The 27950-nt window shown below is 38.0% G+C and overlaps 3 protein-coding genes across 4 annotated transcripts in view; all 3 read right to left on the reverse strand.

Annotated features, from left to right (window-relative positions):
* chd3 (chromodomain helicase DNA binding protein 3) overlaps nt 1-12091 on the reverse strand; it is a 68310-nt gene extending 56219 nt beyond the window's left edge. Inside the window, exons 1-13 of one of the 2 annotated variants that reach the window (XM_055197939.2) lie at nt 11740-12091; nt 9560-9702; nt 9299-9472; nt 6195-6319; nt 5785-6023; nt 4014-4141; nt 3797-3923; nt 3486-3661; nt 3147-3404; nt 1889-2092; nt 1590-1807; nt 1365-1499; nt 1-91 (exon numbers count right to left, since the gene is read on the reverse strand). In XM_055197939.2, coding sequence (XP_055053914.2) covers nt 1-91; nt 1365-1499; nt 1590-1807; nt 1889-2092; nt 3147-3404; nt 3486-3661; nt 3797-3923; nt 4014-4141; nt 5785-6023; nt 6195-6319; nt 9299-9472; nt 9560-9702; nt 11740-11896 — 2175 coding nt within the window. In that variant the 5' untranslated portion in view covers nt 11897-12091. The remainder of the gene's footprint in view (nt 92-1364; nt 1500-1589; nt 1808-1888; nt 2093-3146; nt 3405-3485; nt 3662-3796; nt 3924-4013; nt 4142-5784; nt 6024-6194; nt 6320-9298; nt 9473-9559; nt 9703-11739) is intronic. The other variant, XM_055197940.2, reaches the window with a different exon arrangement.
* A 903-nt stretch (nt 12092-12994) lies between these two features.
* cyb5d1 (cytochrome b5 domain containing 1) lies at nt 12995-15013 on the reverse strand. The gene is made up of 4 exons (XM_055197961.2): nt 14745-15013; nt 14558-14634; nt 14023-14241; nt 12995-13436 (listed from the first exon to the last, which is right to left on the reverse strand). The coding sequence occupies exons 1-4, from the start codon at nt 14863-14865 to the stop codon at nt 13209-13211; spliced, it is 645 nt and encodes a 214-aa protein (XP_055053936.2). The 5' UTR covers nt 14866-15013; the 3' UTR covers nt 12995-13208.
* Nucleotides 15014-16886: 1873 nt separating this feature from the next.
* dnajc3b (DnaJ (Hsp40) homolog, subfamily C, member 3b) lies at nt 16887-27807 on the reverse strand. Its single transcript, XM_055197969.2, has 13 exons — nt 27587-27807; nt 27310-27448; nt 26144-26254; nt 24174-24298; nt 23790-23864; nt 23498-23641; nt 21878-22059; nt 21375-21494; nt 21147-21252; nt 20820-20940; nt 18586-18718; nt 18299-18447; nt 16887-18162 (listed from the first exon to the last, which is right to left on the reverse strand). Exons 2-13 carry the CDS (start codon nt 27392-27394, stop codon nt 18017-18019), a joined length of 1497 nt encoding a protein of 498 aa, XP_055053944.1. The 5' UTR covers nt 27395-27448; nt 27587-27807; the 3' UTR covers nt 16887-18016.
* Nucleotides 27808-27950: the final 143 nt, after the last annotated feature.

Below are 27950 nucleotides of genomic sequence, written 5' to 3' on the forward strand. Positions count from 1 at the left end.
ATCATTAACAGGTGTGCCTGGAGCTTCATCATTCTCCTCTCTTCTCCTCATCTTCCTTGGTTTCTCTGGGTCTTCCTTCATCACATCTTCCCTGTAGCAACAAACCATTTTTATGAATGTACTTGCACACAAATAATATTTTTTGTCAATTTTATTGTCATTTATATTGTAATTTTATTTATTTATTTATTTTTATTTTAACAACATAAACCATACAAACAGACAATAATAAAAACGCTGTCCAAGTGCTGAACCTTGCGGAGTGCCGTTTGTAAATTCTTTATCTCCTGTTTGTTACAAATAAAGTATTTTTAGAGTACAAACCTTTTCTTACATACTTGTAAATCATTTTTTGATGATATTGGATAGCCATACATTTAAAGCAATTAAAAGCCTGCTTTTTTACTTCCATGACTAAAAGAAAACGGGTTTTAAAGGTTTTAATAAAAAAATAATTTCAATACAACACAATTATTTAACATTAATCTTAAACTGGGGATCTTCTTCCTCCGCTTAGTTTTTCAGTTTACAAAGTCCATCATCTAAATAGGGATTAGACATAGCGCCAGCGCAACAGGTTTTTAAATTGGATGAGAGCTGAGACTCTCATTGGTTTATTGCACGTTACGCCCAAAATACTTCCATTACTCATTAAAAAATAGGACCAACCCTTTTCGACCGTGTGCTCGACACACAAACCATTTTTCCCGTCATTAAATTAGCAAATAAAAAAGTGGATTAGGACACGCCCATTTAGACGTTGCACTGTGCGCTTTAGACAATGCGCTTAGATCGTTAAAATAGGGCCCCTTATGTAATTCCTGTTATACTGTAACTAATACATAGCATTGTACGTGGTTGGGACATTTAACATTAAGATAAAGGTTAGCACAGACATAAATGTATGCATATAAAAGCACTTAGTAGTGAGTGAAATCCACTTTCTTTATTAAAAACCTACTAAAAATTCAGTTTTGATGTATGGGAAGAGAAGCATGGACATCTACATAATACAATTTTCTTTTGTACACAAGAGTGAGAAAAAGATTTTTTGTACTTTATTTACATGATTTTCATGTACTTATAAACAATAATACTTATTATGGGTGTATATATAAAAAGTTCAGATGCAAAACCTGCTAAGTGCGTCTGGCATGATTTCTATAATCAGACTTTAAATGGATTCTGCCTAAAAACTGGTCTTTCTGAATGGCCGGAGGGCAGGATTAAGCAGTTTTGATGCACAGTATTTATGTATGTATAACGGTATCGAGATCATTCGGTCACAATAATTATCTAATTTTTGACAGAGGTGGCGTTTAGCAGCTTTTGCATCTGAACTCTTCATATATGTATGACTGCACCTGTGTCTCCAGTAGGCTGCTTTGTATACACCAAACTCAGGGATGTCCAGCTCGTCTCTCTCCCAAGTGCACTGGTCGTAGGTCAGATCTCTCCATTTAACCAGATAGTGGTAGTTCCCCTTTTTATCCACACTGCTTACACATACAAAAAGACACCCAAAGTATATTATGGTAAAAGCAAGATGTACACTATAGTAGGTTTAAACACAAAACCCACACGCAGACCTGTGATTGATTATTCTGTGCACGATCATCCATTCTGGCTTGATTCCATAACGATAGTATTTTTCTTCCAGGATGGCATATTGAGGGTCTTTGGCCCTCCGCTTCTCACTTTTCCCAGAATCCTCCTCTCCTCCAGAGCCGTAGTCCAGACTGGGCGGCTCGTCCATGTCCGTTTTCCTCTGATAGTTCCGGAACATCACCGAGTGGAAGATTTCGAGCTGAGGGAGTATGAATGGATAAGGATAAGTTTGGGTACAATCTACTTCACATTTTAGATATCTATGTTATATGTGTCTCACCTGTAGCTCTGTAATCCAGGTACAATGCCAATAGGATTGTCCTGCTAGCTTCACAAAGAACTCTCTCTCGGGGCGCCCCTTCATGGGCGGAGGGGGCGGGGCATCGGGGGGTGCGTCCGGGGGTGGCGGGACAGGAACTGAAGGTGGGGGGTCACCCCATCGCCAGTGCAGAATTTTTTGCACTCGACCTTTGATTGGTGGACACTTATTTATAGATTGCAGAAGTAAAACAAATCAGATCTCATTAAACAATTCTCGTTGGACAGATTCAACAATTGTTACATTCATGAGCTGAATAATGAATGGGTGATTCTCATGAAACCATTTAAACACCACGGCACTAATGATTTTAGCTTTAAAATGTGTAATATAGTAACATTAAAAAGCATCAGAATTAACACAATACTGTGTTCTACCTTGCACAATGTGTGATTTCAACATAAGAATTTATAATTGGAAATTTTATCTCATTTTCTGCTGAAATTCTCATTACCGCAATGTGTCCGGCTGTGTTTGAACATGCGTTATGTTGTAATTTAATCAAATTAACACAAAATATTAAGAAAAAAAATAAATGGATGTTTTTCTAGACTACTTTAGATGACAGAAAAAAATATTTACTGAATATTCATGTATAATAATAATGAAGAAAAATTAGGAAAATGATGTGTCCATGCCTGATGTTCTCATCCTCCGCAACACTTTTTGAGAACAGTTTAAGCACACATACAGAATTTAATAAAGTTTGATTTTGAGTGACCAAGCACATGGACCAGTTACTTCAAGATGGCAACCAGGTAAGATAATTTTTTTACAGTTAATTTGAAATATTGTCTTGTCAGAATGCTTACACGACATTTTGATTATCATTACCGCAACAGATGCTTATTAAATGTTAATTTAATTAATAGAAGCATAATACTTTGATTTTAAATGCATGTGCAGAATCTCCAAATTATGTTCTTTCAGGTTTTTCATGTCATTTTGAAAATATGTCAGTGTTGATGTTTTCTGACTGTTGCAGTAATGAGATTTTTTAGGACTCATTTTTTATATTATGTTACAAAAAGTGTTAAATGATAAGTAAAAGTTTTTAAATTAATGTTCCCATTTACTCCAGACTTTGTTTTTCAATGTCTGGTTGGAAAAAAAGTAAAATTAAGCAATTTTTACATTTTCATGCTTGACATTTTTAAAACCAAGTTTTCGTGAGAATCACCCGAATATAGAAATGGTCTGTTGACTGAGGATTACACACAGTGCAGCGTGGACAGAGCCACTCTCCGTTGGGGATCTCGGGCAGCGGCGGGTTCAGGCAGTGAATGTGATAGGACGATGGGCAGGAGTCACAGCACAGCAGCTCTCCTCCATCTTTACACACACGACAGAACTCCATGTGATCATCCTCCTCTTCCTCTCCACCCAGCCCCACCTCCACATCCCTGACATCATCGCACTCCTCTTCAAAGTCCTCAAAGTCTTCTTCCTTCGCTTCCCATTGGATTCCTTCTTTCTCCTGAAAAACATCATCTTTCATCACACTCAGTAGATGTTTCATTTAGCCCCTTATTTCAAAATCAGTTTTTGGGTGACTCACACAGTGAGGGCAGCTCCATTTGCCCTCCGGTGCTTTTTCCAGCTCGGGCTCCAGGCACACCAGGTGGTACGCTCGAGGACAGGTGTCACACAGAATGATCTCCCCTCCCTGCTGACACACTTCGCAGTAGTCCTGGTGGTCCGTTTCATAGCCATCGGCATCCTCGTCGCCCACCACTGACAGAGAGAGAGAGAGAGAGAGAGAGAGAGAGAGAGAGACCAACACAACATAAAAGTCAATTAATTTAATATCAGTGCAGTGTTTGTAAAGACAGATCTTATATGATGATAAGGAGAAAAAATGCTTCTCACCTTTTTTCTTCTTGGCCGGACGACCCCTTTTGTTCTTCTTTACCCGTCCCGAACTGTCTGAACGCACTGAGGAACTGTGAACGCTGGAGTTCTCCTGCTCAGAATCGTCATCGTCTACCTCCTCGCTCTGTTTTACAGCCATGCATGATCAAACACAACTACTAAACCATATAAACACGCTTATGTACATGCATTACGCACAAATTCATCATCTCACCGAGCTGCTCTTCTTCCTCTTCGTGCCCAATGCTCCAAGTTTGATGCGTAGAGGAGCCATTTTCTTGGGTTTCGGCTTCTTCTTGTCTGAGACTCGAGGACTCTTACTGCGTTTCTTGTAGCCAGGGCCTGCCAAAGTCAAGGACTTCTTATATTTACATATATTTTAAGAAAATGCTTTGAAATTACCGTGGGCAAATTTACTACCCTTTCGTGTTGTTAGTGAATGAAAACATCTACTAAATTTAACGGCTATAAAAATGTATCAGATTAATATTTTTTCCAAATGTTTTTTCATAAATCTTTTAATCAACCTCAGTACTGATCAAAACTACCAAATCTTCACGAAAAATGTCATGATTTTAACTCTTTAATTGCCAAGTTCATAAGTGGTGTCACTGATTTCGGGGAAAAACACACACAAAATGACAGATTTTCAATATAAAAAGTGATTGTAAACTGAATTTTTTTTTACCTTTTTCACAGTCTTAAACATGTCAAAGATTGGTAAAAACATTGGCTTTAATGCATTTTAAGTTTTTGTGTAGCATCAGTTTTTATTTTTTTCTCGCTCATTTATTGTTAGTGGCTGTTTTTGCTCCATTGACTTCCATTATAACCACATTTTTTGATTGCAGAGCCATGACACCTTATTATCATGCATTCTTGAATGTTTGTGGTTTTTCATTTTGGAAAGAGGTTTGAGAGCCGTTTAATTTAGTGAATGTTTTTATCCATTAACAACACGAAAGGGTAGTAAATTTGAACAATGCACAAGGGTTAAAGGATTAATAAATTTTCTTTAAAAAAATCCAGATAATTTACTCACCACCATGTCATTCAAAATGCTGATGTCTTTCTTTGTTCATTCGAGAAGAAATTATGTTTTTTTGAGGAAAACATTCCAGGATTTTTCACATTTTAATGGACTTATATGGACCCCAACACTTAACCCAATACTCAGTTTCAAAAGGACTCTAAACGATCTCAAACGAGGCATAAGGGTCTTATTTAGCGAAACGATTGTCATTTTTGAAAAAAGGCACTTTTAAACCACAACTTCTTGTCTTCCTCCGGTCCTGTGATGTGCCAGCATGACCTCACGCAATACATCATCACGTCAAGAGGTCACGGATGACGTATGCAAAACTATGCCCCAGTGTTTACAAGTGTGGAGAAAGAGGACGTTCCGTCGTTGTAGTATGTGGAATGATACTAATTAATGTCTTTGTGTCAGTTTATTGTTTAAAATGGTCCGCAAATGTGCGTTTCATATATGTAACACGTGAACTTTCCACGGCATTACGCAATTACGTGAGGTCGCGCTGGCGCGTCACAGGACCGGAGATTGACGAGTAGTTGTTTAAAAGTGCCTTTTTTTCAAAAATGACAATCGTTTCGCTAGATAAGACCCTTATGCCTCGTTTGGGATTGTTTAGAGTCCTTTGAAACTCCGTAGAAAAAAATGTTAAGTGATGAGTTAAGTGTTAAGTGTTGGGGTCCATTGAAGTCCATTAAAATGAGAAAGATCCTTGAATGTTTTCCTCAAAAAACATAATTTCTTCTCGACTGAACAAAGAAAGACATCAACATTTTGGAAGACATGGTGGTGAGTAAATTATCTGGATTTTTTTTAAACTGGACTAATCCTTTAACAACATAGTATACTGTTGCGACGTAATTAGCATTATTAACTATGAAATGAGTACACCAAAATTAAGCGTGAAGTTAATCAGCAAATTCTTTCATGCCCACCCAGCCTGGCCACTCACCTTTCCCCTCTTTGGTCTTAGCCTTGCGAAGTGGTGGTGGCTGAGGAGGAGGTTCAGGGGAAGCTCTTGCGGCAGAGACCTGCTCTGCAACGGCTGCAGCGGCGGCGGCAGCAGCGGCAGCCACGGCTGCTGCTGAACCTTTAAATGGATTATTAGAGCTAAACTCCCGCCATTTGGCCCCCAGAATGGTCATCATTTTAGACATGGGGATTTTTGGGTTCTTCTTGGCAATCATGGGTCTGTGGGTGTATAAATTGGTTTTGTTGTAACATGGTCAACTAATGCAATTACTAAATAACCCTGACAAAACTACTCTATACAAAACTACAAAAGATTTTAAATGTATAAACAACATATAGTTAATTTAGAGACTAGTAAAGCTAATAAAAAGCTTTGCTGCAGGTCAATACCTCAGAAACTGGCTAAATGCTTTGTAGTTGGTTAGTGTTCGGTAATCCTCCTCTGTGAATGTGTGATCAACATCTTCGAGACCCCAGTCCTTAGCCAGCTGGGCCGATGTCTTCAGCTCTACCGGCTGCAAGAGAGACTTCATCATACAGCTTTTACAATATAAATGAGTAACAAATATCTGGACGCATTTGAGCCCTAAACTCCATTACAGGTTTTCTGGATTAGTAATTGTGTAGCTCTCCAAATAAAGACAACAGCTAGAAACACCATGTCATGTTTTACTTGTGACATTCACTCTGATGAGCTAAATAAGGCGATCCTACTGTAAAATATATGCTTAGATCAAAACAATTATGCTAGTAAAATAATATTCAGATATTTAGGTTAATTACAGACTAATTCTACACTCTTCGAACAGATGTGTTAAAAACAACACATTTGTGTTGATTCTGGGACAACCAGAATCACCACCCATCTCTGTGTTATTATTAAAACAACACATTTTGTGTTACTTTTAACACAACTTGTGTTTTATTTTAGCACAAAATCAACACAAAATTACACATGATGTGTTAAAAGCGTTACATAAAAAGATGTGTAAAAAATTATAACATACTAATAACGTAAGAGGGATAGACATCAACGCCTGTCAATGCACCAAATGCGTTGATTTCCGTTGTGGAAGGTATTTTTTAATTGTCGTCTTCATGTGAAAAGATAATTAATACGCAATGCGAAACTAGGAAACTTCAACTACCATGAGCACTGCACCCAGTGCAACTTAGGGAAAGGGAGCTCGATGAAGTCATTTTAGCATGACAAAGTAAACTTTAATTATATACATTTAATTTTACAACAAAATATACCAGTGTTTCTCAATGACTTTTTTTCGAGAAAAAACAGATACAGGACATACGCTGCTGGTGTGCGTACACACAGAAAAAAATGTGCCATATAGTGATAGTTATTATACCTGGTCTAGTTGTAAAAAGTTGAGAACCACTGGAACAATGGAAAGTGGAAGGATGTGTTTTTATAATGATTGATACCCTTGTTGTGTTTAACATATAAAGTGTGGAGATCTGTCTGCGGCCCTTTGCTGTCTGTGTTTTTACTGAGCAGTGGTCATGTGATAAGCTTTCATGTGATGTTGAGCAAAACTGAATAGCACATTGCTCTTTATGATCTACATTTCTTATTACAACATGAAGTGCATAACAACACTAAACCATGCAAATAAAACACATTGGATATAAGTTATAATCAAATTTAAATAGGTAATTGTTACAGTGAAGGCAGATTTTAAGTGAAGGTTAATTGATATTTTAGGGTTAGTCAAAACATTTACTTTAAAAAGGCTTTCAAATTGTTCATGTTTTAGATAAAGGTTTAAAGTGGACATTTTATGAAAATCTGACTTTGTCCATGTTTAAGTGCTATAATTGAGTCCGCAGTGCTTCTATCAACCTAAAAAATTTAAAAAAGAGTAACCCAGTAACTTAGTTTTGGAAAACCATTCTATGCAAGCATGTGAAAAAATAGATAATTAAAATCTGGCCCCCCTTGTGATGTCACATTTTTGATCACACCTACAAAGTGGCAATTTTAACATTTTATATTAAATTATCTATAAGGGGACATTCACAAGACTTATTAACAATGTAAAATGAATATTTGGTGTCCCTAGAGTACATATGTGAAGTTTTAGCTTAAAATAACAAATCATTTATTATAAAATGTTAAAATCGCCACTTTGTAGGTGTGAGCAAAAATGTGTTGTGTTTGGGTGTGTCCTTTTAAATGCAAATGAGCTGATCTCTGGAGATGGTTCTCACTGTGGAACACAACATCCAGGGGGCGGGGTTAGATCCAACTCCTCCCACTTTATATACTTTGTTCTGCCAAATGAACCAGTATATCTGCGTTGTTGCAGCCCGCAATTAGTTGCAACCTGTGGTCTCCAACATTTGCTCTTATCAATTTAAGTGTACGTTTGATTAAGAATATAGTCGAGAAAGATTCATAATTTAGAAAGTATCACAGTTAGGTGTAAGGGGAGGTAAGGAACACGTTCCCGACAGAGTGATATCAATGAAGGGATTTATTTGTACATTATCCCACTTATTACACAGCTATTCCTATATGAGTAAATATAAAAACAAATTTATTTGATATCTTTTATTAGCACATTTTTAAAAAAAGTAAACCATCTACGAGGGAAACCTGTTTCCTAATGGAAACTGTAAGCAAAGACGTGTGAAAAGTTCAAAGTCCATACAAGATATAAATTAATAAATTGAATGTTTAAATAACATGCCATAACCTATATATTTTAAAAATGATGCATATTTATACTGTCTTCATAGTTCTTAAACTGCATGTGGTAAGATTACTCGTAGTAGGCTTACCCAAAATGTTTTACTCCAAAATATTATAGCAAAAAACTTACATTTCACCCTAAAGGCAATACTTTTAGTCATAAGTAAAGTTTGTTTTTATGTCAAAAGAATAACTTAATTTAGTTACGACTTAATACGGAAATGGTAGCGCAGCAACACGTGTATGACGTGTCTTGTGGTAAAACTGCCGACCAATAAGATCTCTGGATCTGGATCCAGCTCCGCCCAGAATCTCAATCCAACCCCGCCCCCTGGATGTCGTGTTCTGCGGTGAGGCGCTACTGGATCTTTGCACTAAATGACAGTGTCGTGGTTGGATAGTGCAGATTAAGGGACAGTATTATCCCCTTCTGACATTAAAAGGGGAGCCAGATTTTAATAAACTATTTTTTCACATGCTTGCAGAGAATGGTTTACCAACACTAAGTTACTGGGTTTATCTTTTTCACATTTTCTAGGTTGATAGAAGCACTGGGGACCCAATTATAGCACTTAAACATGGAAAAAGTCAGATTTTCATGAAATGTCCCCTAAGCTTTAAGCTAAAACTTCACATACGTACTCTGGGGACACCAAAGATTTATTTTACATTGTTAAAAAGTCTTGTGAACGGTCCTCTTTATAAAGAAATGGCAAATAATTTATAACTCTACAGTCTGAGCAAGCAAAAAATAAAAACATAGCACTATGAAATACAGCCTCACCTTTGTGGTCTCTTCATGTGTACTGTCATCATCCTCCTTCTTCTTTTTCTTGGTTTTCTTCTCTTTTTTGTCCTTGTGTTTTTTCTTCTTTTTCTTCTCTCCTCCATAATCACTGGCAGCACTGTCTGAGTTCACGCCATAGTCGACCTCTGAGTCTCTTTCTATGTCACTCTCCTGAGAAAGAGAGCAAATAAAATCACACATGACATCTGAAATGTTTGGAAAATGGAATTTGGGCATTTAGTCATAGGGAGCACATACTATTTTTTTGCGCTTGCGTGCTTTGGCCATCTTGCCCTCCTTCTCTTTGTCTTTCTTCTTTGTCTCTTTCTTTTTCTTGGGCCCTCGCTTCTTTTTTCCCAGACTGTCTCTTTCTGATATACCACTGATATCATCTCCATCATCTGAGAAATGAGAAAATGGGAGGAATAATAAAAACCAATGTAACCACAATACATATCTAACTCTTCACGGTATCCTTCAAATCATTTCTCACTGCAAATGCTGTGACAACAAGAAGGTGCAAAGGCATGGAAAGTCACACAGGAAATAAAACTTTTTTTATTTTCACTTCTGACTAGAACTAAGCCGAAAGACCTAATTAATTGATCTTGCAAACATTATTATACATGACCTACTTATGACAGCTAGCTCACATAGAAAGCTATTCACTGAGCAAATTTTAAGACAACCATAAATAAATAAATAAATAAATAATGTAAAATAGGAAAGCAATGCAGCAAGTAATGCAGTACTTCAAGATCAGTACTAGATCACAGTGAAAGCAATTACTTTAAGTAAATGATAAGGAAATGATGTTTAATGAATTTAACAAAACAAAATCCTAATCTAAATTACCAAGTCAAATATATTATTTACATTTATTATTTGACGAAAAGTAATTTGTAAGGATCACATCAGATAGAAATAGCTCCATAAGATACAAGTGCCTGTATTACATAATGTTAAATATGATAATAAATAATTCTGCATTAACAACACACATATGTATGTAGTTCTGTGTAAGAATCTTTTTTATTTTATAACAATCAACAAATATTATGAAGAAAGCTGTAAACTATTAGAGTGAATAACCACACTGTAAAAAAGTTTTGTCATGTAAAATATCTTAATGCAGTTCCATTCAATAAATATGATTATATTATATTAATAAGACTGCATCAACATTGCAGATTGCAGAAACAGCACTGTCAGGTAAACATTTATACTTGATGTAATTGCATGTAGGCTAATGCACTTTTTACAGTGATATCAAGGTGAATAACCAGCTGAATATACCTTTGTCTTTAAAACCGTGGCACATAACCTATAACACCATCGTGTCTAAATCATAGCGGGAAACGCGTATCGCTACCGGCCGCCATTGCGTTTTAATAAATTAGTTGGATTTGGTTTCTTTGTTGTTGCTGCACGCCGATAGCTCGCGCAGATAGAGACTTTCCCCGCTCGTGCAGCCAGGGGCGGCAGCAGCGCGCACTCATGCTCGGTGACTGAGAGGCCGCAAGCCGAACTGATGCTTCCCCAGTCGTGAACCCCTGCACCTGGGGAGCAGACCACCAGATGAACCGCAGCTGAAGGTCACAAGGGCGCGAGAGGATGCGCGTGCTAATTCATTTACGCGCGCTGTGGGAATCCCAGAGGCAGTGGTTACGCGCTCAGGGGGTCCCTAAATATGACCACAAACAAATTTACCTCTTCACAAATTTGAATGTCTGATCTCTTTAGGACAGGTGCATAAATGTTAGACTTAAAGTTATATATATTACAAATCTAACTGTATGGATAATCATAAATTATGATATAGCCTAACGGGCATGTCTGTACGGTTTTAAACTTTATCCCATAACTAAAGCATAAAACTTCGTTGCATGAGGGTGCGGATGGCATTGCAGAGTGACGGCACATGTCTGCCTGAACCAGGAGAGAGTGGGTCGGGTCAAGTTTATTTACATTCTGTCACTGTCACAACACCCTCAATCAAGCGCAAGTGTTAACGCTCACGCCTCTTTTTGACCCGCAAGAGTTCTGCGTTTATTTCAAAGCAATTGGCTTTGAAGGTTTTTATCATTTTGGCACTTACAGATCTGTAACCTTTACAACAAACAACAACGCGATGTTAAAGCTTAATGATCCTTTGTGGGAGATATAAAGGCTCCATCATATGACAGACCTGATGAATGAAACAGAGAGAGAGAGGGGGGATCGGTCAACTTCGGCCAAACTCTATTCAACTCCAAAAGTACGCGAAAACGAAAGTATACAGACACTTCAGATAGCAGCTTTAGTTAGTTCAGAACGAAGTATGCTGTTGTGCAGACGTCGCCATTCGTACTTTTACAATCACTGGCGTTTGTTACTGCGCTACAATGTATTTTTCTGCCATACGCGCGCTCCCGTCTCTGCCTCGGACTGTACGGTACCTGGCGCGGCTCTCGCTGCAGTTTCTCTAGGCGCCGCCGGCGAGTTTATGTCGCTTGCGTCCAGGTCTCCGTCGTCTTCTTCTTCATCAAAATCTCCTCCCTCGGAATTAACCGCCGTGCCCTCATCTTCCTCACAAGAACGGAGAAGAGAGGACATTATATTTCCGTCAGCGACCCCGTTCCGCGAGATCTAAAAGTGTATCGCTTCCGAATTATGATATTTATTTAATATTCAAATCGACACACAAAAAGTGGGGGGCGTTTTGGAATATTTTACACTACAAGGCAAAGAAACAAAGATGGCCGCCCTTATATTTATTTTTTAACAACCTCCCCCCACCCCCCCAATAAGAAAAAATCCCCTTACATAAAAATGGCTGACTATATTATTTCAGAACGCCCCCCCCTCTCTCTCTCTTTCTCCCGCACACTCTCTCTATCCCTTCTCCCCCTCCCTTCTTAAAAATAATCACATTTTCACTGGAGGGGAGCAGTGTAGCTGACTGTAAGTTGTATTTCCACTCGTTTATTGTGATCACTCTCTCTCTCTCTCTCTCTCTCTTCGAACGTGCATAGTAATGGTATCATTTTCAGAAAGTGCACATACATAGTAACGGTCGCGCGCTCGGTGTGCAACATAAATCTCGCAAACATGGCCACCTTAATATTCTTAAAGGCCCCCACCACTGTAAAAAAAGAACAGAGAGAAAGAGAGAGAGAGAGAGAGAGAGAGAGAGAGGTTGGAGGGGAAGAGCTGCCGCAGCCATGCCCAGACTTACATCATGTTGCATTGCTTAAAATTTAACTGTTTGAGGCGAAGACAAAACAAAGCAAACTTATGAATGCTACCATTTATAATAATTGTATGCCTTTACCTAATTACTTATTTAAAAAATCTAAAATGAACCATTTGATTAGGTTAACATGTCACAAGTTAACTTACAGTTATGCAGTTTGTCCATACAAAGAGATGTAAACCAGCTTCCATGTCATTATGTTAGAACTGCACTTTGTTTCTATCAATAATTTTGATGTTTTTTAGCCCACGAACATTTACCCCATCATTAGATTATTTTAATTGTACAAGGAAAAATGAAAGTGCTTCCCAAAACATGCATGCAAATAAAACACAAAAAAGATAAGTTGTATGACTACATGCACACATATAATTCTACTTAATTAGGGTTGGGAGCCCACCGTTCCCTACATTAGCTGCTGCATTTCCTCTGAGCAATTACCATGGCAACCACCAGACTTTATGGTTCAGGGGTTTATTATGTAGGCTGGCATTCATCTTTTTTATTCTGGTGCTCAGCATTTGATTGGATGGGGCTCAGCGAACGGCAAAAGGACGAAGACGGACAGAAATCGATGAAACACTGAATGGATGAATAGATGATGCTGTGTTCATGCCTGTTTGCAGTGGATCAAATATTCAATTACTGTCAGCAGCGGCCTTCCTCTCATTGTCAAAATTCAGTGAGATCGTCGTTAAAATACAGACATATAGAAGGAGAGAAGAGGTCACAGTCGGCTCTTCCGCAATAAAACTCATCCTCTTCAGGGATGCCGTTTTCGCATAGGGTCTTGCTCATGTCCAAGTTCACTCCGTTTTGTTTCCAGGTGTAGCTCGCTGCGTGGGCATTATAGCGCAGGTATCGCTCGAGGATCTCATCCAAAGTTTCTTCGGAGCACACCTGCTTATACAAAACAAATGCTTAGTACTATTTGACTAAGAAAACTATGAAGTAATGTGCACATGTATACACTTAGGGCTCCACTTGTGATGAAGAAAGACAGGGCAAGAATTTCTCTCTGAAGTTACCAGAAAGTGGAAAACATTTGGGCTGAATGTAATAGGTAAGTGCCAGATGGTTATTTAGCACAGAGTTTGAGATCCGGCCTGGTGGCCAATGAAACAATTCAATCAACATGCTCAGTCTGCAAGTACTTGTAGTGCTTGAGGCTCAGCATCAGACCCATTTCATTTGAGCTGGAAAAGGATCAGATGCTGAAAAGTGGAAGGGAAGAAAAAATGCGAAATGGAGAAACAGAGTTGTCGGACACAACAGAAACATGCCAATTCTGCCCTCTTCAGTATGCAACAGAACAGTGCAAGCAATGTTGTTCCACATAAAAAAAACATATGTCATTTATTTATAGCATTAAATCCCAGGAACTTTAAATTAATCAATAAGCCTATACACTTTTTCAGAAAATTGTGTAAACGTGCCAGCACTGTGTATGACATGTGTGAATTCCAAGGGTTAAAAGTTGCCTTACCTCCAGTTTTTGCTCTTGGGAGGTAAGTGTGTTAATAATGCGAATCCAGCGTGTTTTGGCTGACAGCAGCCCAACCTCGTAGCGGTTATCCTTAAACCATGGTCTTCCAAAATCATTGGCCCAATCAGTACGTGGACAGGGAGGAGGTATATGTATAAAGCGCCCCCTGGGGGTGTAGTATTTAATGCAGCCAGTTAACGGGTCGACATGCCGAAGAATCTAAATAAAAAGATAATTAAAAGAGAAAATAGGGTTACTCAAAACACACTGAGAATTAATTAAATTATTTAACAAATAATCATGTATTAAAAATATTTTGTTATTTATATGACTCTAACATCAATATTACACGATTTGTCATATTGTTTCTGCCATGCTATAAAAATGTGTTATTACTTCGCTTTTAATTGAGGTATTTTAATTATAATAATACGTTTTTAGGTACATTTTTCTAAAATTTTTATATTTGCAGGCTTTTATACTTTGACAAATGACATAAAAAATATAAATACATACCTACATTACAGTAACTTACGTCTTTTGTCTTTGGGTCAAACCAATGACTGATGTCCTTTCCTGCACACTCTATAATAGGTTTCAACAGCACGTCGCCTAATGTAAAGAAAAAAAGAAATGCGGTAGTACCATTGTCACAATCTGAAATAAAGCTAATATTTACAACGTTTGTTCTGAATTTTAATTGTATAAAATGGGTGAATTACCTTTATGTTCTTCCACAAGTGGTGTCAGATTGTACACTTTGCCCATGTACGACACCCATATATCATCAAGCGTGTTGTGAACAGACACTTCCTTCGGCGTGAAATACTTTGGACGAAGCATTGCAAACAAAACGTCGACGGGTTTAAATGGGAAAACAACGAGAAACTTAATAACCGTACTCGATTAAAGTATTCCAGTAGCCGTTAGCTGCTACATTGCTTCAAAGTTGACAGCGGAAGCGCGCACAAGCTCACCGGTTGCTGTAGTAACCGAACGAGACCCGTGGTGGTCACGTGTGAATGAGTGCGCGCTTCAGTAGAAAAATTATTATAACTTTAACTTACTTAATAGACTACTATTAAATACGTTTTTAATATGCATTTCCTTTTGAGTTTTATTTATTTATTTATTTATTAGTTTTTGGCTTTTCTTAAATATGTTTTTTTTTTAAATATGGTATTCAATAGTTGGGTTAAGTATTAAATTCTGAATAGAAAAGTATAAGGATAAATTATTATAAATAAAAAAATTTTACCATCAGGTTCCTCTAAATCTGTATGACATTTCTTAAATATTTTTAAAAACATTTTTTTTATATTACATACAATGTAAAAGTACATCAATGAAAAATCACCATTGCAAAATTTCAAGTAATTTCAGAAGCTTTAAAGGGCACTTTTTACAAGGCTTTTTTTAAGATGTGAAATAAATCTTTGGTGTCCCCAGAGTACATATGTGAAGTTCTAGAAATATCATATTAAAATTGCCACTTTGTAGGTGTGAGCAAAAATGTGCTGTTTTGGGTGTGTCCTTTAAAATGCAAATGAGTTGATTTCTGCACTTAATGGCAGTGTCGTGGTTTGATAGTGCAGATTAAGGGGCGAGACTATCCCTTTCTGACATCACAGGTGGAGCCAAATTTCAGTGACCTATTTTTCACATGCTTGCAGAGAATGGTTTACCAAAACTAAGTTACTGGGTTGATTTTTCACATTTTCTAGGTTGATAGAAACACTGGGGACCCAATTATAGCACTTAAACATGGAAAAAAAATCAGATTTTCATGATATGTCACCTTATAGATATGTTTGGTGAAAAACAATAGCTGTCGCCCAGTGTCGAATGTCACAATGGTGATCGTTGTACCAAAGTTACAGCCTGTTAAAATACTGTCACTTAAGCAAAAACTATTTGCAGATCAGTCAGCCCACAAATGTTTAAATATGGCTCTCAATGTACGCTTGTATAGAAACCTACTTGTATACTTTCCTAAAACTAATAAAAGACAAGTTTTCAATGTACTTTTGTTCTGTTTTTCTTTTTTAAAGTTATGTTTTTGTTTATCTTAAAATAAATAAAACATATATTGGTGGTTTCCCAGACAGGGTTTATCCTACTCCCAGACTAAAATCCATGTTTTTGCTGCCTTAATTAAAAAAAAATCTTGTACTGACACGATGGGGCGGTTTTCAGGACAGGGTTTAGATTAATCCAGGACTAGGCCTTATTTTAGGACATTTAAGTAGTTTTTACAAACATACCTTACAAAGAACAATACTGATGTGCATTTTGAGACAAAACAATGGTACTGATATATGTTAAAATATGTCAGTGCAAGGTGTTTTAAAAAAAGGCAACTCAATCATGGGGATAAGCCCTGTACGGGAAACCGCCCCATTGTAAAAAACTACATAAATGTTCTAATATAACTATTATATATTCTAAACCCTGTCCGTGAAGCTGCCACATTCAAATTTTAGAAAGATCATGGTTAGTTCAACCCATAATGAAGCTGCTATTTACTCATGTGATCCAATATGTAGGTGACTGTTTTTTCAATGCAATAGTAAAGTTTTTTATTTTATTTAATGCTCAGACTGATCAATTAGCTTGATAAGACGCCACTATATCATTATGAGTCGCAAGAATTAATATTTTGTTGCCCGTATCTATATTAAGGCATGAGGACTTACATTATGAACCACTAAGGACCATGGTTTTGTTCTTTACTCTTCATACACAAGGTCACCTAGAATGGTTTGAGGTTGAGTAAATTACCAGTAAATTTTCAATTTTGGTTTTGAGCTATTAAGACACACTTCACTGGCATGTAAAGAATCAACTTCAACAATCATACACCTAAAAAAAGCAAAAAACTAACTTTTAATCATGGTAGCCACACTTCATATGAGAAAAAATAAACAAAACACCCAATTTTTAATTAACTGATAAGTTGATTGACCTTCAACAACAAAAAAAACAGAAAGTGCACGGGGTAACTTGTAGTTAAAACAAGTTTTCTCTTTAAAAGTAGGACAACCTGTTAATATTTAGAATAAAAAGTAAAAGCTGCTTAATATGTCTGATAACTGATTTATCTTTATAGCCATAAAATCTTTATAAACATTCCATCATGTCAACCACTGGCTAAGATTCTGGAAAAAAAACATTTTATTGTGCAGTCTGTTGTTAAATTAAGGGGGTCAGGCTATGACACAGACAAGAGCTGAACACAGTGATATGATGGTCAACTTTTCAGTATTCTGATAAATAAGTTTGTGTGGAGTTTATAATCTTAAATAGCTTTTTATCTGAAATACTTTAACTTTTCCAACCAGGTCTGTGTGAAACTACAAATGAATATTTCACATAAAACAAAAATAAATTTTGTTTATTTTCCCACCCTATAACTGCATTACTTATTTTCTTTAATGAAACACAAGAGAACGCTTTTAAGAGTGCTGATGCTCTTATTGCCATACAATGTAAATATACAATGGTGACTCTCAGTCACTAACATTATGCATAACATCTCATTATGCCCTTCACAGAACAATATGAGGTTGAGCAAATGACTGCAATATGTTCGTATTTGGATAAATGACTCTTTAAAACAGGACACGCTGGTGTCGCATGGCACAGTTCAAAAGAAACTACAGTATAACCTTAAATTTAGGAGTGTCAATTGCAGAAAACATATAAGCAGCAGAAAAGGAGAAAGAAACAATGCGCAGCATGGGGGAGTCATTAGAAAGATGGCACATACATCTGAAAAAGTTTGAAAAATGAGCCAAAACCTTCAGCTCAAAAAGTCTTTAAGCAGGGGAAATCAAACACCAAATAAATGGAGTTTGCCCAATCAAGTAATTTCTCCTTAGGCAGTCCAAAACAGTGGATTCAAGTCTCAGGTTCCACCAAAGTTCATTTAGGATAACAAGCAGGCCTTCTAGTCGGTTTCCGAGTTAATCTGAATCATTGTCTGTATCTGTTATCAGTTGTAGTGGAACTTGAAGTGGAAGTTTCCACCTTCGAAGGGGTTGAAACCAAAGGGCCATTCTCTGCCTCCTCCACCTCCTCCGCCCTGCTGATTCTCAGGGTCTAGAGGATCCTCACCAGAATCAAACTTCTGACGCATTTCTGTACAGAAAAACAACACACAGTGATCAACAATCCTCATATACGCCAGCACACATATGCAAGCTTTAAAACATAAAGAGCAAATATGTGACTTATTCTCCAGTTTGCTTTTGCTGGCACCAACCAAGGATCCTACCTGGATCTGTGAGCACCTCCTTTGCAGAGGCGATATCAATAAACCTTTTCTCCGCCTCTTTCTTTTCTGCCTCAGATTGGAAATTATCAGGATGCCACTGCTGAGCCAGCTTCCTATATGCTTTTATGATTTCCTGTTTGTTGGCGCTCCTAAAAAATTTAGACAAATAACCTTACTATCCTCCTTCTGAAGCTGTTAAATTAATGCAGCAATAAAAATGTTTTTTAATGTTTAGGAATGTTTAAAGGTGGGGCTTAGCGGAGGGCCACCTCATTGAGATGCCTCACCTGCCCACCCCAAGGATCTTGTAATAATCTCTCTTGCGAGAGAGCTTGAGAAGCTTCTGTGCTCGATCAAGTCCTTCTCGGAGCTCCTGGTTCTCCTGATCAAACTCACGAGCTTCCTGATAGTCCTCCACAGCTGAGGGTAGGAGCAGAGAGACAACCACGAATTTACATACAAAATGATATGCAACGCGAGGATAGATCCAACTGTGACCAAGACTGATAAAAAATTATAGATCCTAAAATGAAATAAAAATTTTCACTAGATCATACACTGTCCGTACAAAAAAAGTCTGGATTTAACCCAGCAAATAGGTAAGAGCCTCCCCCCTAACCCCGCACCTAACCCCAATGTCATCCAAGAGCACTTGCGACAGTGTGGCTGGCAATAGGTTAATTTCAGCTGAGACCGACCTTTCTTCTTCTTCCTTTATTTCTTTACGCCATTCCAGCATCTACGGCTATTTTTTTCAGTTGATGCATACACAGGTTGGGGGATGGACAATTTGGCATCTCCAATTTGCCTAACTTGCATGTTTTTGGCCTGTGGGAGGAAACCGGAGAAACCGGAGTACCCGGAGTAAACCCACACTGACACAGAGAGAAGACAGACCTTTCAAACTATTTTAAATTTACATTTTAGCGGTCACATTCAAGTCGTCATCGTCAGAAAATAAATGGAGCAGCGGGCCAAATTGGTTTCTTTCTAGGCCATCGGGGTTTCTTTCGGGAATATTCCAAGATGGCAATAGTCCCTTTCACACATACAGTCTTTACTGGTAATTTACTGGTAAATTGGAGTTAACATGTCATGTGTGAACAGAACTTTTCCGGTAAATCAGTGCTCCCAATTTACCAGTAAGACAGGTTGTAAGATTACCAGTAATTTACCGGTAAGCGCTATGTGTGAACGAAAAATATAGGATTACCGGCATTTAGAACGGACGACGTCAGACCGCGCGGACAGATCGGGCCAATCAGAACGTTTTTATACAGGTGACGCATTTACCTCTGCACTGTTTACGTTCGTTTCCACACACATGCTGCTTAAAAGTCGAGCACACCTGAAGTTAACATCCACATTTCTTCAAAGTTGCTTAAAACAGCTTACCATCTATTTGCCAAATTGCCGACGTCCTCAGCGCACCTTCTGTGAAGCCTAATGTGCAAACGCGGGTTCCGTTTGACGCCGCCTAACGCAATGTTGTTTGGTCACGAGCAACTTCGCGACTGTCAGCGTTTGCCACAGATGTGAAAACAACAAAATACGGACCGACGATGTTAAGTCACAACCCGCCATTGTTTACAAATACGAAACGGAGCTTGCCGGCCGCGCGCCACAGGTAACTTCCGCTTTCTCTCCGAGTTTACCGGTATTTTGATACTGATGTGTGAATGATGTCTTACTGGTAAAAAGACGGAACGTCACTGCATGTGTGAACAGCACATTTTTGTATTTACTGGTAAATTCATTCTGGTAAATTCGTGATAATTTACCAGAATTACTGTGTGAAAGAGGCTAATGCCAGTATTTATCGGGCTCAAACTTTTTTTCACACATAGATTGGCCACCACAGAGTCCAGACCTTTACCCCATTGAGAATCTTTGGGATGTGCTAGAGAAGACTCCTCTCCCATCATCAATACAAGATCTTGGCAAAAAATCTATGCAACTCTGGATGGAAATAAATGTTGTGACATTGGAGAACCTTATCGAAACGATGCCACGGCGAATGCATTCCATAATTAAAGCTAAAGGCTAAATTTTCGTGTGTGTGACTTTTTTTAACGGGCAGTGTATATCATTTAAAGGTCATGTTCTTCCTAATCCCATTTTTCAAACTTTAGTTAGTGTGTAATGTTGCTGTTAGAGCAAAAATAATACCTGCAAAATTATAAAGCTCAAAGTTCAATGCCAGGTGATATATGTTCTTTAACAGAATTCGTCTTTTAAAGCCTACAGCGAACGGCGGTTTGGACTACAGCCCTTTACTTCCTGCTTTAATGACTTCTTTAGTCTTTTGACTAAACTCCGCCCACAGGAATACGTCAATCGCCAGCTAAGCTAACGGCAAGCTAAGCTTCTGTCGAATCACAACACACTAAACAAACTACACAATCAGATCTCGTTACGTATTTCTGAAGGAGGGACTTCATAGAACAAGGAAGACATCAGCCTGTTTTTAGGACAGTGAAAACAGCGCTATACAGATAAGTCAATTGTGTGACTCTTTTACCTTTTTCATATTCCTGCAGCAGGATGTAGGCCTCTGCTCTGTCCCTGAGGATGTGGATATTCTGAGGTTGTCTCTGATGAGATTCTGAACATATGTCTACAGCCTCTTCAGCACTCTTCATCTGGAGGGATTTAAATGGATAGAAAACCACAACCAATGAGGCAAACATGCATGTTCACAGCAAACATTCAATGATCCCACAGTAGCGATTACGGCTAAACTACACATGCTAGAAACCAGAAAGCAGATTATTCCTGGGGCAGAGTACTGTATGTACTATAAGAGCTTTAAAACTGTAAAACAACAGCATAATGTTGCGGCACATACCTTGACTAAGCAGAAGCAGATCCTCTCATTCGCCTTATTATTGTAGAACAGAACGTTCGGCTCTGTTTTCATCACTGACTCGTACTTCTCAATGGCTTCCTGATACCTGCCGCACACAAGACAACATGAGACCATTTCATTTGTCAGCGAATTAAGGTAAAACTCAAATCAATCTCAAATAAAAAGACACTAGAAGGTGCAGCCTTAAAGGAGATATATTTCTAGCACCTCTGTTCTGAGATCAGTTCCTCTGCCGAGTCCAGCTGCTTGCTGAGCTTTTTAACCTGTTTGTAGTGGGCAAAACACTCCTTATCATCCTGATCCAGCTTCAGACACTCACGGACCTGACTGAGGACAGAAACAAAGGCAAAATAAACATACAGCATTCAGAGAATGACATTATGTGACTTTAAGCATGTAAAAATGTATGCATGATGTGTGGCAGAAGCTTTGATCCAATGCGACTTACAGTACAGTAAATTAAAGATATATATTTTAAAGTTATGTTTTTTGGGGGTTTATCTAGACAGTACAGTGGAGCGTAGACAGGAAAGTGTTGGGTGGAGACAGGGCAACGCGGTCGACAAAGGACACCAGAGAGGGAAATCGCACCCGGGTCGCCGTGAGCACACGGCCAACCGACCACGTGGACAAGATATACATTTAACAGTAAGTGACCGAGAACTTTTGCGCTGCTACACCAATTGTGCTACAGAAACGCATGTACGTACCTAAGTGAGTCTTGATGCTCGCCAAGATTGTAGTGCAGCTGACTAAGTTTCAGGAAGCCTGCTCGGTTGTCTGCACGGAGACGTGTTGCCGGAGTCAAGTCCATAATAGCTTTCCGTGGATCCCCTAGCCGGATATAGCACTCTGCCCTCAGCTCTCGGGATTCCGGGTCCCACGGAGATAGCTGAAGAAAGGAAACATAGAGACTGACTATAGAACAAACCTCAGTGACAGTAAAGCACGCACACTGAGGTTTCTAAAAGTTGTAACTTTATTAGCTTTAATAACGGTTTTAGACCATTCACTGCTGCAAATCCCAGTAAGGGACACGTTCCTAAAGGGATAGTTTACTCAAAAATGAAAATTTTGTCATCATTTACTCACTTTCATGTTGTTACAAACCTGTATTTTTTATGAACTCGAAGGAAGATATTTTGAGGAATGTTTGTAAAAAAAAAAGAGGCCCCATTGACTTCCATAGAAAGATAAAAGATTACTATGGAAGTCAATGGGGCCTCTTATCGGAAAATTGGAAAAAATATTCATCTGATACATTTTTTATAGCCATTTAATTTAGTAGATGTTTTCATCCACTAACAACACGAAAGGTAGTAAATTTGAACAATGCACAAGGGTTAAAGTTTTAACTTTAATAGCATTAATAACAGTTTTAGACCATTCACTGCTGCAAATCCCAGTAAGGGACAAGTTCTTAAAGGGATAGTCATCATTTACTCACTTTCATGTTGTTACAAACCTGTATATTTGATAAACTTGAAGGAAGATATTTTGAGGAATGTTTGTAAAAAAAAAAGATAGGCTCCATTGACTTCCATAGAAACATAAAAGAGTACTATGAAAGTCAATGGGGCCTCTTATCGGTTTGGATGCAAACATTCCTGAAAATATCTTCCTTTGTGTTCATCAGAACAAAAGAATTTATACAGGTTTGTAAGAACATGAGAGCATATAAATGATGACAGAATTTTCATTTTTGGGCATACTACCTCTTTGAAGGAACAGTTCACCCAAAAACAAAAATTCTCTCATAAATTCTTACAAAAGCCCCATATAAAAGAACATGATATATTTTAATACAATTATTGATGTTCAACTGATGAAAGAAAGTGGAAATACATCTGGGACATTATGAGGGTGAGTACATTATGAGAGAATTCTGTAAAATTAATTCCCTTTAAAGGTGCAGTGTGTAAATTTTAGCGGCATCTAGTGGTGAGATTGCCAATTGCAACCAACGGCTCAGTCCACTGCTCACCTCTTGCTTTTGAAACACATAGAGAAGCTACGATAGCCACCACCGGACAAACATGTCATCGTTGGAGACAACTTAATAAAAAGTTTGTCCGTGAAGGGCTTCTGTAGAAACATGGCGGCACAAAATGGCGGCTTCCATGTAAGGGGACCCTCTGTGTATGTAGATAAAACGTCTCATTCTAAGGCAATAAACTCATAACGGTTCATTATGAAAGATCTTTATACACCCCTGATAATTTAGTTTTGTATATTATTTTGGATTTCTGTCAAGAGATCCTTCTAAAAATTACACACTGCACCTTTACTGTGAGACAAATGCTGTTGCAACTGAATTTTTGATAACTCACTTCGACCACCCGCTCCAGCACCTGGATAGCAGTAACATAGTCGCCACGGTGATAGGCCTTGTGTGCCTCTTCCAGTTGTGATTCTAGCTCATCGGCCTTGTGGAGCTGATCATGAGCTTCTTCATTATCCGGAGAACGCTTCAGCTAAACGAGAGAGAGAAATACACAAGTCAAAAGAGCATAAGACAAAAGATGAAAAAGTAGATAATAGATCAAAAGTACATATGCAAAGTAAAATAGTTTGGAAAAGTTGTAAAGATCTAATAGGTAATAGGGATATTGTATAGCTTACTACAGCTTGGAAGTCTTCTTTAGCCTCTTGAGTGCTTCCCTGTTTCAGTAGAATATAACCTCTCTGCAATCTGGCCTGAAGACACACACAGATAAAAATGTATCAATGTATTAAAAAAAATTATCAATATGATGATACATTTACTATGTCACCTGGTTTGATTTAACATTTACATATATGCATTTGGCAGATGATTTTATCCAAAGCAACTTAAAGTGCATTACAAGAAACACATTTTTAATCAGAATATGTGTTCCCGGGTTCGAACCCATGGCTTTTTGTGCTGCTAACGCAATTCTCTACCACTGAGCTATACAGGAACATATAATAAAAAACAAAATGCAGACTATGGCTGGCCACAATATGTATTTTTAGCAAACTTACAGCGAGAAAGTCCGGCTTCAGCTGTATGGCCTGGGTCAGGTCTGGCAGTGCTGATTTAGACTTGCCCATGGCCAAAAAAACGGTTGCACGTTTGTAGTACGTCAGGTAATTTTTTGAGTCACCCTCTGTTTAAAGAAGATTGCATTTGTTAACGAAGCATATTCAAAGCTTATGCTTTTTTTCATTTCATTTCTGGAGGAAGAGCACTTAGTTTGCAGCACTTTGACCAGTAATATTGACGGATGTTTGAGCGAGAGTGGGAGTAGTCAGGACTGATGATGTTACAGCTCACAGAGGTCGAAGTGCTGCAAACTAAGTGCTCTTCCGCCATACAATATAGTTCTCACTTTTTTAAATCGCTACGTTTTATTTTGTGCCAACATACTGACATGTGTAACTACTCATGTAACAGTCTTTAAATAGAGAAAACATGGAAGTGTTTTGTGGCTTCTAAATCCCTGTTTGGATCCTAAGGAATGAATGGGGCTAGGCTAAATGCTAACACATTCACGGCCCGCTGTACAAAGATTAAGTGCACACATTGAAAAAACATAGGTATGTATTAACTCATCTATGTTGAGGTAAGAACATAGTAAAATATTGAAAAATGGTGGTGTTTTCCTTTAAGCTAAAATTTTATAAACTCGCAGTGTACACTGCAGTCTTCAGGTTCACAAAATCACCATCAGGCAGCAGTATATTAAAGGACAAGTTCGGTATTTTACACTTAAAGCCCTGTATTCAGATTGTTTATGATGAAATAGAACGGTTTTGACTGAAATTTCGACATATCCGGCTGCCCCGAGAATTTTCGGGTATTTGTGTTTTCACCTCCCACCTCTACAATGGCTGCATAGGTGCACTGGAACAATCCTTCCTAAAATGCATTAAACTTTCGTTTACAAAGACGTGAAACTCACCGAGTGGTCAGGGGTGTTCACTGACATGCCCACACAAAAATCGCCGCAAAATACGCACTCCAACAGGTTTTATCGTAGTTTTTTTCCAACTCCATTGACTTGTATTAGATGTGCTGTGAGGTACGATACTATTACGCGCCGGGAACCTTGTTTGTATACCAAAGGCGATTATCGCCACCAACTGGGCTGGAGTGTCTATTATTCAAGCTCTCAGCGGAAGAATATACGGGTGTGAGGCGTTTGGAAAAATAGGTCCACAAGTTTACAACGAATGCTAAAACACCTGTTGCAATGCGTCTTTTGCAGCGATTTTTGTGTGAGCATATCAGTGAACACCCCTGACCACTCGGTGAGCTTCACGTCTTTGTAAACGAAAGTTTAATGCATTTTAGGAAGGATTGTTCCACTGCACCTATACACCCATTGTAGAGGTGGGAGGTGAAACAACAAACACCCGAAATTTCTCGTGGCAGCCGCATATGTCGAAATTTCAGTCAAAACCATTCTATTTCATCATAAACAATCTGAAAACCGGGCTTTAAGTGTAAAATACCGAACTTGGCCTTTAATATTTGGTTGAATATCCAATTAGGATCTGGTGTTTTTGGTAGTTTTTAGAGTGTATTAGTGTGGTTTTTGTATTTTTCCATATGGCATTTGAGACTGGTTGGACCTTGAAGCGCTGCATGACGTCAGACCTAAAGGGATAGTTCAACCAAAAATGTTGATACAAACCTGTATAAATTTCTTTGTTCTGATGAACAAGGAGGAAGATATTTTGATTAATGTAAACCGTTCAAGAGTCCTATTCACTTCAATAGTATTCTTTTTTCCTACTATGGTTTGGTTATTATAAACATTTCTCAAAATATCTTCCTTCGTGATCATCAGAACAAAGAAATTTATACAGGTTTGTAACAACATGACAGTGAGAAAATTACAGATTTTTGTTTTTGGGTGAACTATCCCTTTAACAAGCGGATACTTTATTAAAGACCTTCCCTCAAAGCTTGTAATGTCCCTTAAAGTTTTTGTGTGTGTATATCTTACCGACAGCTGAGTGATAGTGGGACAGGGCCTCAGCAAGCTGTCCGGCTGCCAGCAGCTTACGACCCATTTCCAGATGATGCTCAATCTCCACAGGTGTGGCTCCTAACACACCTGAAATGAACAAATAGGTCATCTGATATACCTAAACAAAATTCAAATATCGACTAGAAAAGTGATCATTCCTACATCTATATCTACATATCAGACCATACAGAAATCTATCAGATTCAGTTTAATAGATGCCCTTCCACTTCAAAGTTACATACACAAACAGATGTGCAATTTTTTTACAAATTCACACTAAAACACTCTATAAAATGAGTTTAAGGCAGCATGAGATATACTTTTCCTTTCGGTTCACAATGAAAATGAAAGTATGCAGAAAGCATTTGTATTGTAACAGGCAGAATTGTGCAACACAAAAAACCAAATACACCTGCAGTGCTTAGAAACCCTAAACATACACATTATGTTTCTAACCGGTTGATGTATCATCCCAAAATAGTACCATAAGAGTATCAAGTACCTGAGAATTTACTTTGTACACAATGATACTTAAAAAAATGGCATTGTAGTACAATGACTGGGCAATATATTTATCAGATGTACTGAGAAATTATGCTGAAATTTAAATGACATAATAGCGTGAATATTGAAAACATACACATGCGTTAATTTAAATATAAATGATAAAATGGTAACCGGATCTGTTTTTTTTTGTTTTGTTATTCTATATGTCTAACTAAATAATTTTAATTACATTTCAAATACAGCTAAACTTTTGGAAGATGTCGCAAGATCTTATTTTCGGTATATCGTACTCTGGAAATAATAGCATGGTGCTACTAAAAAAAGGTATTGTATATTTTGTTAGTCAAAGGCAGAATCATTTGCCAGTGGCACTGAGTTTACATAAAACCCTAACCCTAATCCCAACCTTATACTGACCGTATTTAAGTTTACATAAAATATCAAATACTTTTGTTATAATATCGATCGAAAACACATATGATGAGGAACGTATATATTACATTGCATTACACTGACATATGTCCAAGAACATGGTTAACCGTTTTACTTACCACATAACTAGTAGAGATAACGTAATGCTATACACTTTAACTCTGTATTCTAGAGATATTAAAACAAGAAGAATAAAATCTCACCGTCCAGCTGCAGGTCCACAAGAACACATAACAGAGACAGAGAGGACAGGACGCCGCTCATACCTCTCCGCCGTCCCGACTCCATGATCGCAATACACACACACACCCCGATACACAACAGTATGTCTTCCCACAGCGATTGACAATGTTCAATACAACAAAAATGATATTTATTTTCAGATCATCTTAAAAGTTGCGTATCAGGAGTACATGGCAAAAGGATGTTTCGGTTGTCCGGACTATAAATATGTCCGAGTAGAATAAGGGAATGAGAAACCTGAGTTCCGCGTGTTCCGTCTGTTAATTCTCAACCCTTACCGGAGTGTGCAGCATAATTTTTGAGAGTACTAATTTATTACCGCTTCGTGACAGTGATTGTTCAGGACAGCTGTCGGCTTAGTACTTTAGAAAGTGATGTGAACCTCTCGGGCGTGCGATTCAAATCGCTCCACATATCTGTGCAGTGACAGGCTGCTTACATCCGTGTTTGTCGACAAACGTGGTCCCGTGCCATTGGTCAGATTATTTTAGTAGGCTTCACTGGATGGACGCGCCCACGTCCTTAAAAGGACGCAATGCAATCGTGATATAATACTTCAGAAATGAAACTAGTTAGCAAGCAACATGATATAACAATTTAA

The sequence above is a fragment of the Misgurnus anguillicaudatus genome, chromosome 21 (assembly GCF_027580225.2).
Source record: "Misgurnus anguillicaudatus chromosome 21, ASM2758022v2, whole genome shotgun sequence".
Taxonomy (NCBI): Eukaryota; Metazoa; Chordata; class Actinopteri; order Cypriniformes; family Cobitidae; genus Misgurnus; species Misgurnus anguillicaudatus.

What these genes read in the sequence shown, in the direction of transcription:
- dnajc3b (XM_055197969.2), bottom strand. Translation starts at nt 27,394, where the DNA reads ATGGAGTCGGGACGGCGGAGAGGTATGAGCGGCGTCCTGTCCTCTCTG. An exon ending in TGAAGCCGGACTTTCTCGCT is followed by an intron (nt 23,865 to 24,173) that starts GTAAGTTTGCTA and finishes GTGTGTCTTCAG; the next exon opens with GCCAGATTGCAGAGAGGTTA. An exon ending in AAGAAGACTTCCAAGCTGTA is followed by an intron (nt 23,642 to 23,789) that starts GTAAGCTATACA and finishes TCTCTCGTTTAG; the next exon opens with CTGAAGCGTTCTCCGGATAA.
- cyb5d1 (XM_055197961.2), bottom strand. Translation starts at nt 14,865, where the DNA reads ATGCTTCGTCCAAAGTATTTCACGCCGAAGGAAGTGTCTGTTCACAAC. An exon ending in TTGACCCAAAGACAAAAGAC is followed by an intron (nt 14,242 to 14,557) that starts GTAAGTTACTGT and finishes CTTTTTATTTAG; the next exon opens with ATTCTTCGGCATGTCGACCC. An exon ending in CCCAAGAGCAAAAACTGGAG is followed by an intron (nt 13,437 to 14,022) that starts GTAAGGCAACTT and finishes TTGTATAAGCAG; the next exon opens with GTGTGCTCCGAAGAAACTTT.